General features: G+C 43.5%; 1 protein-coding gene across 3 annotated transcripts in view; it reads left to right on the forward strand.

Moving 5' to 3' along the window:
* Nucleotides 1–10,279, forward strand: part of LOC132572449 (monocarboxylate transporter 2-like) — a 76,358-nt gene extending 66,079 nt beyond the window's left edge. For all 3 annotated transcript variants that reach the window (XM_060239505.1, XM_060239506.1, XM_060239507.1), the window contains exons 4-5: nucleotides 958–1,803; nucleotides 9,849–10,279. In XM_060239505.1, coding sequence (XP_060095488.1) covers nucleotides 958–1,803; nucleotides 9,849–10,018 — 1,016 coding nt within the window. In that variant the 3' untranslated portion in view covers nucleotides 10,019–10,279. The remainder of the gene's footprint in view (nucleotides 1–957; nucleotides 1,804–9,848) is intronic.
* The last annotated feature ends 6,015 nt before the right edge of the window (nucleotides 10,280–16,294 follow it).

Below are 16,294 nucleotides of genomic sequence, written 5' to 3' on the forward strand. Positions count from 1 at the left end.
CAATTCCCTTCCTAATAATTCCCAGCACGGCATTGGCCTTTTTTATTGCAATCGCACACTGTCTTGACATTTTCAGTGAGTTATCTACCACGACCCCAAGATCTCTCTCTTGGTCAGTCTTTGCCAGTTCACACCCCATCAACTTGTATTTGTAGCTGGGATTCTTGGCCCCAATGTGCATTACTTTGCACTTGGCCACATTGAACCTCACCTGCCACGTTGACGCCCACTCACCCAGCCTCAACAGATCGCTTGGGAGTTCCTCACAATCCTCTCTGGTTCTCACCACCCTGAACAATTTAGTGTCATCTGCAAACTTGGCCACTTCACTGCTTACTCTCAACTCCAAATCCTTTATGAACAAGTTAAAGAGCATGGGACCCAGTACTGAGACTACATAGACTACATAGTTTACCATAGTGTCTGCCCTCCAAGGGTTCCATTTCGCCCTGGAGAACTGTAGACTGGAAATCAGTTGTAATTCCAGAAGAACTACAGGCTCTAACATAGGTAATCCTAACATTGGATGATGGCAGTTTTGAGCACGTGAACGACAAGAAGTGAAAAGGTAGTGCAGTCCTTCTCTCCCATTGATTCTCAACCCCTGATGTCAGTTTCGCTTGATTGCTTTCTTTTAAAAAAGAACCTCTTTGGAAGAAGAATTGTGGAACTGCCTGGATGACTCCATGTATTTCCGAAATAATGATTAATTGTTGTATTCATACTTGATGTCTTTTCAGATGTAAAGTTAACAAATCTAAAATAAACACATGAACAACATAATGCATGAAACAACCCCAGGATGCTGTATCTTGAATCTGTACAGATAAATGGAGCTCTGGTGACAAAATGCTACATTACTCATGTCTTATCTCATTTAAGCAACCTCATATAGTCCAGTTAACCCTTTTTGCCTTCTGAATGAACATAATTTTTCTCGTTCTGTCTCTGTTATAGGGCTTGGCCTTGCCCTTAACCTCCAGCCTTCTGTGATCATCGTTGGAAAGTACTTCCTGAAACGACGACCACTTGCCAATGGCCTTGCCATGGCAGGAAGCCCTGTCATGCTGTGTACACTTGCCCCTATGAACCAGCTCCTTTTTGACAACTTTGGTTGGAGAGGGAGCTTTTTTATTCTGGGGGCAATTCTACTGAACTGCTGTGTGGCTGGAGCTCTCTTTAGACCCATTGGAGCAGCAACAGGCCCTGCTAAGAGCCCAAAAGAGAGGCCAGCTGTAGTGACTCCAGAAGAACAGCTGGAAACAGGAAAAGCTGGGCTTGACAATGAAGAGAGGGAGGACAGAGACTGTTGTGAAAATTTTAACAAGTACCTTGATTTATCCCTTTTCAAACACAGAGGCTTCCTGATATATTTGATAGGAAATGTGCTCATGTTTCTGGGATTTTTTGCCCCAATTGTTTTTTTGGCTCCTTATGGGAAGCACCTTGGAATTGATGAATATTCTGCAGCTTTCCTCCTCTCTATTCTTGCCATGGTGGATATGGTAGCCAGACCGGTTACAGGACTCGTTGCTAACAGCAGATGGGTGAGGCCAAAGATCCAATATTTTTTCAGCTTCTCCATTATTTTTAATGGTGTCTGCCATCTCCTGTGCCCTTTAGCAACAGGCTACTCAGGTCTAGTAGTGTATTCAGTGTTTTACGGCTTGGCTTTTGGAATGGTTTGTGCAATGCTGTTTGAAACCCTCATGGACCTTGTTGGTGCCAGCCGATTTACAAGTGCTGTAGGACTGGTCACCATAGTGGAATGTTTTACCATACTGCTTGGGCCACCTCTTGGAGGTAAGAACATTTCTGTCTTTCTGCTCATGGATCTACAAATATGTATGGTGGTAGGGGTTTTTTTTGTTTTTGTTTTTTAGGTCAAGATGCCTTTCAGTGAGGTTTCTAAATGGCAATCAAGATGAACTTTTCAAGAGCTGCACTTCCCAGAGCAAAGCAGCAAAAGAATCTCAACAGTGCTCCTGGGAGCAGGACTTTTTTTGTAGCAGGAACTCCTTTGCATATTAGGCTGCACCCCCCTCTGATGTAGCCAATCCTCCAAGAGCTTACATAGGCCCTGTAAGAGGAGCCCTGCAAGCTCTTGTAGGATTGGCTACATCAGGGAGGTGTAGCCTAATATGCAAAGGAGTTCCTGCTACAAAAAAGCCCTGCCTTGGAGTAAAAGGAAAGTTGTGGAATTCAAAACCTCACAGAGTTCTTTGATTTTGTTCTTAATAGTAATTAAAACTTACATTAAAGAATATGAAGTGTGAGATTGAATCAGAGCTGCATTTTCAAATCAGTTCGGGTGAACTTTGCTACATTTGAGAAGCTAGGTTGTCTAAGCTTAGGTATTGCAAACTGGAATACCCTTCACCTTCAAGTTGCTGGTTACCTAATTTAGAATTCTTATCAAAATTCTTTTTTAGCTGTTCTTCATTTTGTTAAACCATTATTGGCAGACCCAGAAATATACCAGTTACTACCCCCACCCATCTGAAAACGCAGGTTGAGGAGCAATAGTTTCTATCGTCAATTAGCTAGGAAACTTTGTAGGCCTATCTTCAGTATGTTGTTCTAAATAAACACAAAATCTTCTAGGGGTGGGGGGAGGAAGCTGCCGCAGGTACTGGAATTCACACATGTTTTTGTTGCATAATCCCTGTTTTTTTGTTCTTGAAAGATATAACTGCTCAATCAAAAGCTCATTATCTTCAAAGAACAGAAAAACCCTATGATGGCAAAATCTGCTCTACGAGGCAGCTCTGCAGGAGTTCTGCCAGGATGACAGAACTTTTGATAGATGTAATATTCATTTAGCTTTCAGAATAAAAGCCCTTTAACCATTCAGAAGTTCAAATGCCACAGTGAGAAGAGGTTTAATTCAAATTATAATGCAAGCTAAAGCAGTAGTCCTTTAGTGGTTGTTCCCACTCTGTTCCTTAGCTACTCTTCGTATATAGCATGTTTTCAGAGAATTTGCTTAGCACTAGAACTCCAAAACAGTGGTTTGGTTCTCACAGCAATATGCAGTGGCCTGTTCAGTTTTGTAGTGGCCTGTTCAGTTTTGGTAGTGCAGCTAACAACAGATTTGGACATATGCAATCTGGATAACATTTGCTGGGATTATTTAGCCATATTATACCAATAAAGTTAGGATTTATGTTTTTTTCCATATCGGGGGTACATAACTACTAAGAGCCCTGACTTGGATATCCCAGGCTAGCCTGATCTCACCAGATCTTGGAAGCTAAGCAGGGTCAACCCTGGCTAGTATTAGGATGGGAGAATATCAGGGTCATGATGTGGAGACAGGCAATGGCAAACCATTGACAAGCAAAAAACCCCTACTCAATGTTCAGATACTATAGAGCAGGGGTGTTGAACTCATTTGTTATGAGGGCCGGATTTGACATAAATGAGACCTTGTCAGGCCAGGCCATATGTGTCATAAAATGTAATGCCAGGTAGGAAAGGAAAGGAAAGGTCCCCTGTGCAAGCACCAGTCGTTTCCGACTCGGGTGACATTGCTTTCACGTTTTCACAGCAGACTTTTTACAGGGTGGTTTGCCATTGCCTTCCCGAGTCATCTACACTTTCCCCCCAGCAAGCTGGGTACTCATTTTACTGGCCTCGGAAGGATGGGTCAACTTTGAGCCAGCTATCTGAAAACCCAGCTTCCACCGGCGATTGAACGCAGGTCATGAGCAGATCTTAGGACTGCAGTACTGCAGCTTTAACACTCTGTGCCAGGTAGCAGACATATAAACTGTATAAAGGGGGCTCAGACAAACACAATTTTTTGTTACTTAAAACATTGGCACTCTTGCAATATTTTGTTTTATAGTCTAATAAATGTCATCTCTTGCTATGAATTATTGCATCAAAAACTGCAGACAATGTCTGTGCTGTACCAAACTTGAATATGCTGTTCAAATGTGCACATCTATAAGTTGCAAACCTACTTTTGATTTACAGACATTCATTACAAAGATCTTATAGTCTTTGAGCCTTGGACCCAGAGGAAAACATGAAGCAGCTGGGCATTGTGAGCTTTTGTACATAAGTTGCTTCATGTGCTGATCAAGATTATGTGAAGGCGCCATGGCACAGACTGAGGGCTATGTGCTTGTCTACAAAACTATAGTCTTCCCCAGAAAAATAACTACAACTCTTATGTGGCAGTTCAAGAACAGAGAGACAGCCATGTACAGTTGTCAGTATCAGCCTACTATCTGGAAAGTCTAAGTTCAAGATCACCAATCAAAGGAAAATGTGAAAGAAAAATCAAGGGGAATTTGTCAAGTAAATTTGGGCTGGACACACTCAGCCTTACTTTGTCTTGTTGTTATTGCTCTTTTAAACAGTTCACATGCTTTCCTATTGAGAAAGACTGGAGGGCATTGATATAGAAAAAAGGAGGGAAAACTAGTCGTACCCATAACAAGCCCAACCAAACTCTCTCTCTCTCTCTCTGTAGCAAGGCAAAAAGCTCATACCTTCAATGAAACTAGCAGCATTTTAAATGTGCTTTCTTTGTATTTCTCCTGATGGTGGGGACTGGGCAAAGGAAGCTCTGGCTCTTTCCTTCCTTCCCTCCCCAGGGGACTAGGAGTGGGAGGAGCCTCAGCCAGGAAGGAAGAGAAGCTTGGCTCAGTAGCTCTGCGGGGTGATTGAGTCTGGCAAACTTAATCACCCAGCAGAACTATAGAGCCAGGCTCTTTTATTGGCTAAGGCTCCTCCTCTCTCTTCCTTCCTTTAGGAAAAGGGAGGGGGAGAGAGAAGGAACCAGGAAAGGCTGCTTTGCTGGCCGACTGATTGCTGGGGAGAAACACAAAATGGTGACCGAACACAGCAGGCAAGGTAGAATGAAGCAGACAACAGACAGTTGCTGGAGGGCCTGATTGGAGCCCACATCCATCCCGCAGGCTGCATGTTTGATACCCCTGCTATAGAGTTTTCTTATCTCTTCCATGACATAAGGAAGCTATTATCGTTATTCTTTTCATGATGCATAATGAATATTGCGTACAGAACACTGCATCAAATTCAGTTGAGATGGAAGTGGAGGGGGACAGTATGGGGACCTTAAAAGAGCAAATGGTTGTGCTGGTCCATAACTGTTTGACAACTACAGTACTGTCTATATACTTGAGAAAAACAACTTCAGCAAGCCCAGCTTTGGTCTGGGGTTATTTAGTTAGATTTAAATCCTTGCACTGTTAATTGAATGGAAGATGCTTCTGCATTTTCTGCCCGAGTTCTGAAAAGAACCAATGAATGAATTATTATTATGGTAGAAGACCATTTCATTCTGAAATAAAAGGATTATTGCAGTTACATGAATTAATAACCAACATAGCAGGTTAAGTACTATAATGTTATTCCTCTCACAGTCCAGGTTTGCCACTGAATCCTAGGGCTGGAATTCACAAACCAGCAAAACAGCTGCACGTTGAGTTAATTTGATTTAGACCCATTGACTATACTGGGACTCAAATGGCTTCAGACCAAATACTCCTTTCTAGCTGGTTTGTGGGTCAGTTGATATAACTATTAACATGCAGCTGTTTGTTGGGCAGTATTGTGGCTAATCCCAAACCAGTCCCAAACTAAATAAAATAATCAGGCTAAGTGAACCAAACATTTTGAATTCCATAAGATTTGTAAAAATACAGGCCAATGTTTGAGCCAACGTTTGGTGTAGTGGTTAAATGCACAGACTCTTATCTGGGAGAACTGAGTTTGATTCCCCACTCCTCCACTTGCAGCTGCTGGAATAGCCTTGAGTCAGCCATAGCTCTTGTAGGAGTTGTCCTTGAAAGGGCAGCTGCGATAAGAGCTCTCTCAGCCCCACCTACCTCACAGGGTGTCTATTGTGGGGGAGAAGAGGTTGTACGTTGTGGGGGGGAGGAGATAAAAGGAGATTGTGACCACTCTGAAATTCAGAATATAGGGCGGGATATAAATCCAATATATATATATATTTGCCAAACAGCCCTTTCCCAAGTTTGTATACCATTTTATGAAGCAGATGAGGCTAATTGCTGAAGATTGGTAATGAGGCCAGAAAGTGCTGTGTAATAGTTTGCAATATGAGTTCTGCAAGCATTTCTTCCTCCATTTTAATAAACAGTAAATTGATTGGATCTTTGGCATTTAATAACCCACGATTGGGTTTTGCTTTAATGATCTAAGTAAATTGTTCCTGGTATGTTTTATGACTTTGTCTTATTCTCAAAGGGGGAAGTGGAAAGGCTCTTCTGCTGTTGAATTTCCCAATATTCTCCTCATTAAAACTCTCAGTGAAATGTATTTGCAGACCTCCAGGTCATCTTGATTAGCAGAAAGTGAGAATTGCAGTAATTAGCCTCTGGTTGATGTTCCATTAATAGAGCTGTATAAAAATCATGGCTGTAGACCAGGTTGCTCTAGGACCAACAACAATATTTTTTAGTTAGAGAGCATGAAATTATCTCTTTTTTCCTCCCAAGTGCAGACCACTTTCCTCCCTTAGTATAAAGTTCTTGATTAGATATTAATCACCACACATTCAATATACATTGTCACTGAGGAGGTCATTAGAGGCACTACATGTGGAGGAGAAGAAAATAGTTCTAGAGAGCCAAACAACACATTTGTGACATGTTAATTGAAAGGTGGTAATGCATGCAGAGCAAACAAAAAAATGCCCCAAACACTGCTTTGATTTTGGTCTAGAAGTTGAAGATTTATCATGACTCTTTTTGCCTTTCTATTTGAAGAATGGCTACTTTCTCAAATCCAATGCGTATAGTTTTGTACCGATACATAAATGACCTAGGTTCAAAGCCTTGCTGAGCAACCCAATTCTTCTTTCACTTTATATGTTATACTGCAACAACAACTGCCCACTGTGTAATATGTACTTTTATAAATGATCTGGATGAGGGGCTGGTGAGGCTATTCATTAAATTTGCATATTACACCAAATTGGGAGGAGAAGCAAACACACTGGAAGATATAGAATTCAATGAGAACTGAACACACTGGAGAAGTGGGTGGATGTGCTTAAGATTTAGTTCAACAAGGATAAATGGAGAAGTCTACCTCTGGGCAGGGATCGTTTTGTAGGGAAAAGGCGCAGGAGCTCAGTAGCATACTCATTTGCAAATGAGTTATGCTACTGAGAGAATAAAAGAAAAGAAGGATGGCTGGATGAGGGAGGGAGGGGGAGAAGGAAGGAAGGAATGAAGGGATAAGGAGGAAGGGGAAAGAGAGAGAAATAGGGAGGGAGGGAGGGGAAAGAGAAAGAAGATGGGGATGGAGGAAGAGAGAAGGCAGGAATAAAGGGAGGGAGGAAGGAAGGAGGGGGGGAGAGAAAGAAGATGGGAGTGGAGGAAGAGAGAAGGAAGGAAAGGAGGGAGGGAGGGAGGAAGGGGAAGTGAGCAGGGAGGGAGGGAAGAGAGATCTTTCCCTGTCTTTCTGTAGCCTGGCTGCAGAAAGACAGGGAATGCCAGTCACCCTGCTCTTTCTGGACAGCCCAGGAAGCGCGGGGCGGGGGGTGGGGGGGAGATCTTCCTCTTGCTTCTGCAGCTGTGGCCACAGAAGCACAAGGAAAGCTCAACTGGCTGCTCCAACAGTTAAAGAGGCATGCTGGAGGAGATAGCCCAGCTGGCCCCTGCCTCTCTGACAGCCAGAGAAGCTTGGTGGGGAGAGTCAGTTGCTCCGGGATGGATCCGAGCCCTTCAGGGGCCGACATGCTGACCTCCTGTCTGACACCCCTGCCCTAGCTGGAGGCTTCTGTTGCTGGGCAGCTGAAACCCCCGGAGAACAGAAGATGACCTAGGATCTATGCACAGCAGAGAGATTTCTCCCTACTGCACGCAGACCCCTGGCTGAGTGGGGAGGAGGTGAAGGGGAGCTGTTGGAAGTTCAGGAGCTGTGCTCCAGTGCACGCCTGCTGAATCCAACCCCTACTTCTGGGTAACCAAAATGAGAAGTACGTATACTGGATGAGGGACACACTTCTGAGTAGCAATGTGTGTGAACTAGATCTTGGTGTACAGGTAGACTGTAATCTAAATACAAGTAGTGTGATTCAGTGGCAAAAAAAAAGGCTAGTACAATCTTGGGCTGGCATTACATTCAAATCACAAGATGCTGTAGGCCTACTGTACACTGTATTTGTTCAGCATTTGGAGTATTGTGTGCAGTGCTGCAAGCCTCACTTCAAAAAGGACATGGACAGAATGGAGCGGGTGTAGAGGAGGGCAACAAAGATGATCAGGGACCTGGAGAACAAGCCCTATGATAATAGCCTGAGGGACTTGGCAATGTTCAGTCTGGAGAAGAGGAGGCTGAGGAGGGACATGATTTCTCTCTTTAAGTGTTTGAAAGGCTGCGCTGTAGAGGAGGGCAGGGAGCTGTTCCTGTTGGCAGCAGAGGATAGGACTTGCAATAATGGATTTAAGTTTTGGGCAGAATGGTACTGGCTGGACATTAAGAATTTTTTTACAGTAAGAGAGGGGAAGGAAATGGAGATTGCTCTGAGACTCCAAGTGAAGGGCAGGATATAAATCCAATCTCTTTTTCAGCAGATATGCCATTAAAGGTTACTGGAACAGGAACTGTTCTTCAGCAGTGGAATTGGCTGCCTAGGGAGGCAGTGAGACCGATTTCCCAGTCACCTTACATCGCTCTCACATTCCTCTTCTCAGCAGGGCTTCCTTCCGATTTCACACTATCTGCCCTGGAGCGGCAACTAGCATCAGCTTTTTCGTGCAGCAAACAGAAACCTCTAAAAACTAGTTTCTGTTTGCTGTGTGAAAAAGCCAATGCTAGTCGCAGCCCTGGTGCAGATAGTGTGAAATTGGAAGGAAGCCCTCCTGAGAAGAGGAACGTGAGAGCGGCGTAAGGTGAGTGGGAAATCAGTCTGAGTCTTCAAGCAGCAGCTCGACAAACACTTGTCAAGGATGTTTTAAACCAGGAGTGTCAAATGACTAGCCTGTGGCCAAACCCTCCCGCCCAGGGCTTTAGTCAGGCCTGCGAGGCTCTTTTCTTCCCCCTCCCTCCTTCTGTCCTCACCCTTTGAAGTTCTGAGGCTGCCAAAGTTCCTAACTCCTTCTTCCTTGTCTTTGAAGAGGCTAAAATAGGAAGCAAAGTTGCAAAGAAAATGTGGAGTGGATTTTCCATTCAGGTCTCTGGGCACAGAGAACTGAATGGAAAATCCACTCCACGTTTTCCTTGCAACTTTGTCTGTGCTGCAGTGTGCTTCAGTGGAGTGGAGCTCAGTGTAACTTCTCATATGGCCAGCTGAAACTTCCTGGTGTTGTGTCCTAGCACATAAAGGGCTGATGCTTTGAGCCAGCTTTAGAGAATATAGGACAATGTGCATGTCCTCTCCCCCCCACTGGTGCTTAAAGCAGCTGAGGAAAGCATTAGTGCAAGGAGGAAAGGAGAGGTTAGGTCCCTTTCTTCAGAACTATGGCTCTGATCTGTATCAGACCCCTCCTCCCCCTGCCCCTGGTGGTTGCTTTTTATGCATAAAATCCAAAGGTCATCATCATCCACCAGTGAAAGGGCAGAACTTTTACAGATTTCTCTCCCCCTTGCAGACTCCTGCTTTGCCCCCATGCTCTTCTTTGGGGTCTTCTTTGCCTCTAAGAATCCTGTTTCATGGGCCTCTGTGGGCTGCAGCAAGAGGGAGGAGATGGGATGTTTTTGTTCAGCCAGCAAAAGTACCTTATGACCTTATGTCTCGAGTTGTATCATAATGTGTACTTTGGTTCTAAGATTTCAATTTTCACATGACAAACCTAACTTACTATCCTTCTGAGTTAACTTCTCTCCTTCTGCATTCACAGGAACCATTATTGATATTTCTGGGGAATACAAATACATGTTCATTAAATGTGGTTGTGTGATGATCTTGGCTGGATTGTTCCTGTTCATCATGAATTACTACAATTACAGGATGCTTGCAAAAGAAGAGAAAGGGAAAAAATGTGAAGTGCCAAATGTGATGAACACCTAAGGACAGAAAGAAAGGAGGGCAATATCCAGAACCCAAAACTTACACAGGATGGCCCTGAAACAGTCCCTCTAAAAATGGAAAAGGCATAAAGAAAGATGCTGAGAGCACAAATGAGTCCTAAGCTTGTTTTATAAGCCTCTGACCTGGAAACAGGTCTTTTGTGTTTGTTTCTTAAAGTGACCATAAGTGAATCATATGAAATTTCTGTTCTGCCTTTATATACTACATTTATCTCTAGAATAAAGTTATAGTCCAGTGGCACCTTTAAGACCAATGAAATTTTATTCAAGGTATGAGGTTTCGTGTGCGCACACACACACACACACCTTCAGATATAATTACATGGAATAAAACTATTCAGACTTAGAGGCTGAACAGCAAATTAGCATATAACACAATGAAGATATTTTGAGACAAACAGGAATAACAACTTATGTGTATAGGGTCAACAGCTGTATGGATTTAATTAAAGAGGTTCAACAATATAAATATGCCTAAATAGGAAATCAATGTGTAAGAGAATCCTTTCTAATTGTGGAAAGTTAACTGACACGCCTTTATAACACCTCATACATCTTTCAAGCGTGAGGGTAGCAAACAGCATTTTTTTTCATTTGTTGGGGTGGGATGCAGTGCTATGTAGGGAAATATTTTAAATTTAATTGTATTACATTACAATCATTATATGTTGTTCTAAATAGTATACAATATATTGTTCTTTGTAAGTGTATTGTCAGAAAAATGCATTCCTATATATTGCATTGCATTATAAACAGTATTCCAATATATTATCCCCCCCAAAAATGCATAAAATATATATATGAGGTTTAGTCCTCGGTGAAAATGAGTTTAGCAAATGTTAATAAGATAAGAAGCCAATATTGGTGTTAAGTCCTGTGGGGTGTTTGTTCTAAATGTTTAGTAGTTCCCCTTTCCATCCTGTTCCTTAAATTCCTTTGCAATAAAACAGCTACTCTATGGCACACATACAATTGAAGCCAACCTCAGTTCTAAATCAATAGTTTACCCTATTCATTTCAAGGCAATAGGCTATTCGGAGATGCTCTTAACAAATTCTAGTTGAGACCAGGGACAAGGGAAAAGGCTGTGGGAAAACAGAGCCCTTGTATACTACTGCAAGGAGGTGGAAATACAGGCCCCTTTCCTCCAGAAGCAGGGTACCAGTACTTAAAGGAATTGTGCCTGCTTATGGCAGTGTAGACTGCAATGGAACTTAGGTAGTTCAGGGTTTAAAGAGTCCATTGAGGAGAGACTGCTGGTTCAGCAGCAGGCTTGGGGAGGGGGTTTCAGGGCCTGAGGGTGAGCCTGAAGGCAGGGTGGTTTCCCAGAGTGAACTGGCTGACGCAGATTCTTAAGGTTCTCCTGCACCTTCTGGAGGTATCCCAAGTGCCTCTTTCAGTGGTGGTGTTAGGTGCTCAGCTCCTCTGAGTATTTGGTCTCTTCATCTGACAGAGATGGTATGCTGGTCCATGATAGTGGTGGTGGACTCAAGTTGCAGCCAATTTATAGCAACCCTGTAGGGTTTTTAAGGCAAGGGACAAACAGAAGTAGTTTGCCATTAGTACTCAGAACATATCCAGTGCTACCTCAATTGCAGTGGTTACCTATTAGCTTCTGAACTCAGTTCCAAGTTCTGGTTATTGCCCTCGCAGCCTCATACTTATTGAAGTTTAATTCCCAGTATACTCCCCTGTGCCTGTTACATTCTTCAAGCTAGCTGGGTATGGACACCCCACCCCCTCATTGTCTTGCTGCATGAGAAGCAATCACAGGCATGATTGTCTGATCTTCTGCAGAGTGTGATGGTGCAGAGGATGTGATTGCATGTATATTCCCTCCCCATGATCAGTGCTGCTTTCAGGAAGTTGCTGATCACAAAGAGGGTGTGTGTGAATGGCTACTTCCTCCACTCAGTCACTCTGCAGTCATGGAGGAGGTGACAGGCTCAGCATGTTTATACATGTCCGGGCTGGATTAACAATTAGGCCAAGTAGGCACTGGATATGGGCCCCCAAGCCTTTAGGGGCCCTGGGCCAACTTTCCCCTCTGGTTTCCCCCCTGCTTGCAGCCTTCCCAGCCCGCCAGCGCAGCCAGAAACTGACCTGCTCTTTGCCTGACTTGCCTGGTGTGGCTGCTGCTGGCATCATTGCCAAGTTTGCCTCTCTGCCTCTTCCTTGCATCTTTGTCAAAGGGTCTTTTGAGAAGGTGCCTGCAGGCTGCAGTAAGGCTCCAACTCAGATAATTTATGAGGGGTCCCCCAAGATTTTGACTGCCTAGGGGCCTCCACAGGGTTTAATCCAGCACTGATACATGTTGAGGATCCAGCCTAGTGGACAGCCAGAAAAAAGCTGTTTGTACCTGTAAGCATTCATAAAAATTCAAACCACACTCTGAAGTCATAACTAACTTAAACTTATGTGCCTCAGCTAGCTTTGACTATCTGGAAATCTGTGTTGCCGATCTGTTCTTTCAAAAAACAACCCGTATATAGATAAATTTTCATTGTTGTTTACATATAATTCCTGATTCAGTGATCTCCGTGTTCTGCTTGCTCACCACAAAGTAAATGACAGTGAACCCAAAGCTTTATACTTGCTTCCTTGCTTCTTGCAGTTGAGGGGAAGGTTAATAGTTTAAAACAAACCTGGTCCCCCAAAATCATAAGAGGCTTCCTTGGTGGGAAGAAAAGATCTGTCACAGTGCTCTTCAGGACTCCTCAGTGCTGGGTTCTATTGATGGGCCTTGAATTTATAGACAGGTCTTTTGATTTATGAGGTGATAAATTTCAATCTTTTGTGAAAGCTTTAGTTAATTAAATCAGAAAACGCAGTGTCGTAATTTTCTTACATGTGCACATACAATGTCCCTTGTTAGCAGGGACTTTTTTTTTCTGATCGTAGCTAACAGAAAAACAGATCTGAGGCATGAATCAATGGTGTTATTTGGGATAATGCCAGAGATAAAGGACTTCAAACACAGCAGCAACGGATTTGTTTTTGAGTAGGCATTGAAGAAATCTTCAGATATGCAAGTTTCTCCCTTGTTTTTTATTCATGAGTTTCAACAACTTGGACAACCTTGAATGAAATATCTGGATACGATTGTAACGATAGCTGATTTTTACGGAAAAAAAATGTTTAAACAAACTCCGCCTGCCAAGATAATGCTGTTTTTAGTTTAAAGAATAACAGCATGCCTCTTTATGCATTCTTGTGACTGAATGAGGCAAAAATAATTGATAACAAAATAACTGCCTGGTAAACAGATAGATAATATCAATACCCTTTTGCTCTTCTGTCAACAAAAGCAGCTCTTCACTGGACCAAAGCAAACTATTTCTGAAATGTTCTAAACTGAAAACTAGAAGCAAATTTGAAGGTAAAATGCAACCTGTTATGCTCAATTTCCCCAAACCTACAAGGATGGAGTCTCATACATGCAGTTGGTCTTTGAAAATTCCCTGTTCCAAATGGAACCCTCCACATTGCTCTGAAGTGGGAGATCTCTCAGAAGTGGACATGGGTGCAACACAAAATATCTGTCGTATCTTTCTTCCTGTCTTCCAGGGAGCTAAAGGAAGCAAGTATCATTCTCCTCTCCTCTGTTATCCTTGTAACACCGTGTTAGTTTAGGCTGAGAGGTAGTTTAGCCCAAGACTAGCCCAGGAAACATGGCTAAATGGAGAACCCAGGTCTCCTCATTCCTGGTCTAACTAATATATTGCACTGACTTGGGTGAATGTGGACAGAATTGGAGAACCTTCTGGTGCACACAAAGAGAAATGCTTATGCAGGCATAAGGCTCATTTGAAACCCTGGCCTCTGTCCAACAGGTGAGGATTTAATTTGATAGAAATGGGTGAATGAATACTAATGTTTCCAGTCCGGCCATCCAATCTATAGGCATGACCTGTAGATTGGATTTTCAGTGATGTAGGTGGAGTGATAGAAATCTAATCTGACTTTCCTGTCAATATTTAGGACAAACAGAAGCGATATTAAAAATATGCATTAACAGTAAAAATAAGGAGCAAGAGATCCAAAGAAACATGACAGAGCATTAAGAATGAGATAGTTTGGGAAAGAAAAAGAGAAGCAATCTAGAAACCTCAAGAAAAATAAAATAGGACAGATATTTACGCCCATCTTCTTTGTTTTGTAATGGGGCACTCACAGATAGCTGGGTTTTACCAGCTGGGTTTGTGATAGATGTTGGCTTCAGTCACCAGTATGAACTTTAGTAGAGCCAGGGGACCTTTAGCAGAGGCAGCCAGCCAGTTATTTACAGTGTGATTTGCCTGAATAGCCTTGAACATCTAATCATTGGTGTAGTTCCTCACTGAAGACAAGAGAGGAGAAACAGATGTGTGTGTGCGGGGGGGGGGGGGATGGCAGAACACAGACTACATTATAGATCCCTGTATAGGTCTTGGCTTATTCTCTGCAATGTGAAGGAGAGAACTTCACAGTGCCATCCTAAATACACCCTTCTAACGCTATAGACTTTAATGGACTTAGGATGGCACTGAAAATCAGTTTAGGCTTGAATCTTATACCTTTGCTTTGTGCAGGGCTTTTTCCCTGGGGGAGCATGGTGGAACAGAGTTCCAGAACCTCTTAACAGAAAATTCTCCAAAAATATTTAAAAGTTCATGAAGGGAACCCAGAGCTTTTTTTCTGAAAAAAAAAAAGACGTGCTGGAACTCTCAAGAGGGAAATGAAGGAGAAACACATGGGTGCTCATGAACTTTTAAACATTTTTTTTTATCATTTTGTTTCCACAAAGAGGTTCCAGAATTCTGTTCCACCATGTTCCCCCAGGAAAAAATGAGGTAGGGGTACCCATGTGTTCCTCCTTCATTTCCCTCTTGAGAGTTCCGGCACCTCTTTTTCCTGGTGTGGGGGGGAGCCCTGGCTCTATGTACACTTTTCACCTAATGCTGTGGAGGCAGTTTTCTGCTGTTGAGCTCATTTCCCCTTACATGAGGGGTTCATTGAAAAACACTGGAATTGCACATGCGGAAATATCTAGTACAAGAGGAAGCCAGCTCCATAGCACAGGACTGCCTCTGCAGCAACCAAAGATAAGTGTGCTTGGAGTAAAGGTATAGAATCCAACCTTTAGACGTTTGCAACTAAATGTTAGAATCTCTCAGGATCTCTTGTTATTAGAATGTTAGAATCTCACCTTATTTTACTAATAATAAATTAAGCAGTTTAAGTTTCCTGCTAGCTGTTTGAACACCACATGCCTAACAAGTACTCATTGAAAATTTGTCAAAAAGTGCTGTTCTTCCTTTTTCGTAAAGTCACATTTCTCATGGCAAGCCGTGGCAACTTGGCTTAGGCTGAGTGGGTTGAAGCTGAACCCGACGAAGACAGAGGTCCTTTGCGTGGGGCGCGGCGCTCTGGGAAGGGAAATACCTCTCCCGGTTTTTGACGGTGCGCCGCTGAAAGCGGCGGGCCGGGTCAAGAGCCTGGGAGTCCTACTGGAGCCTTCACTATCAATGGAGGCCCAGGTAGCGGCCACTGCCAAGTCGGCATTTTTCCACCTGAAGCGGGCAAGGCAGCTGGCTTCTTTCCTGGAGCGCCGGGACCTGGCAACAGTGATCCACGTGACGGTCACCTCAAGACTAGACTACTGCAATGCCCTCTACATGGGGCTGCCTTTGTGTCGAACCCGGAAGCTGCAGCTAGTGCAGAACGCAGCGGCCAGGCTGTTATTAGGACTCCCGAAATGGGAGCATATACAGCCGGGGCTGCGTGAACTGCACTGGCTGCCAGTTACATACCGGGTCCGATACAAAGTGCTGGTTATCACCTTTAAAGCCCTATATGGCCGAGGACCTGCCTACCTGAGGGACCGTCTCTCCCCATATGAGCCCCAAAGAGCACTGAGGTCAGCAGGGAAGAACACGCTGACTATCCCTGGGCCAAAGGAGGCAAAATTACAGAGTACATGAGCACGGGCCTTCTCTGTTATAGCACCGTGCCTTTGGAATCAACTTCCGGAGGAGGTACAGGCCCTGCGGAATTTGGACCAATTCCGCAGGGCCTGTAAGACCATCCTTTTCAAGCAGGCTTTTGTAGACGTTGATAGGATGGCTGTTTAATCCACCAATGATTTATCTAGTGACCCCTGCCATAATATAAGTGTACAGAATAACATCAGGAAGATCACTGCCGTTTAAATTATGGAATGACCCAGACATTCGAACTGGTTTTAGATTGTTGTTTAAATTAATGTATAATTTCA

The sequence above is a fragment of the Heteronotia binoei genome, chromosome 5 (assembly GCF_032191835.1).
Source record: "Heteronotia binoei isolate CCM8104 ecotype False Entrance Well chromosome 5, APGP_CSIRO_Hbin_v1, whole genome shotgun sequence".
Lineage (NCBI taxonomy): Eukaryota > Metazoa > Chordata > Lepidosauria > Squamata > Gekkonidae > Heteronotia > Heteronotia binoei.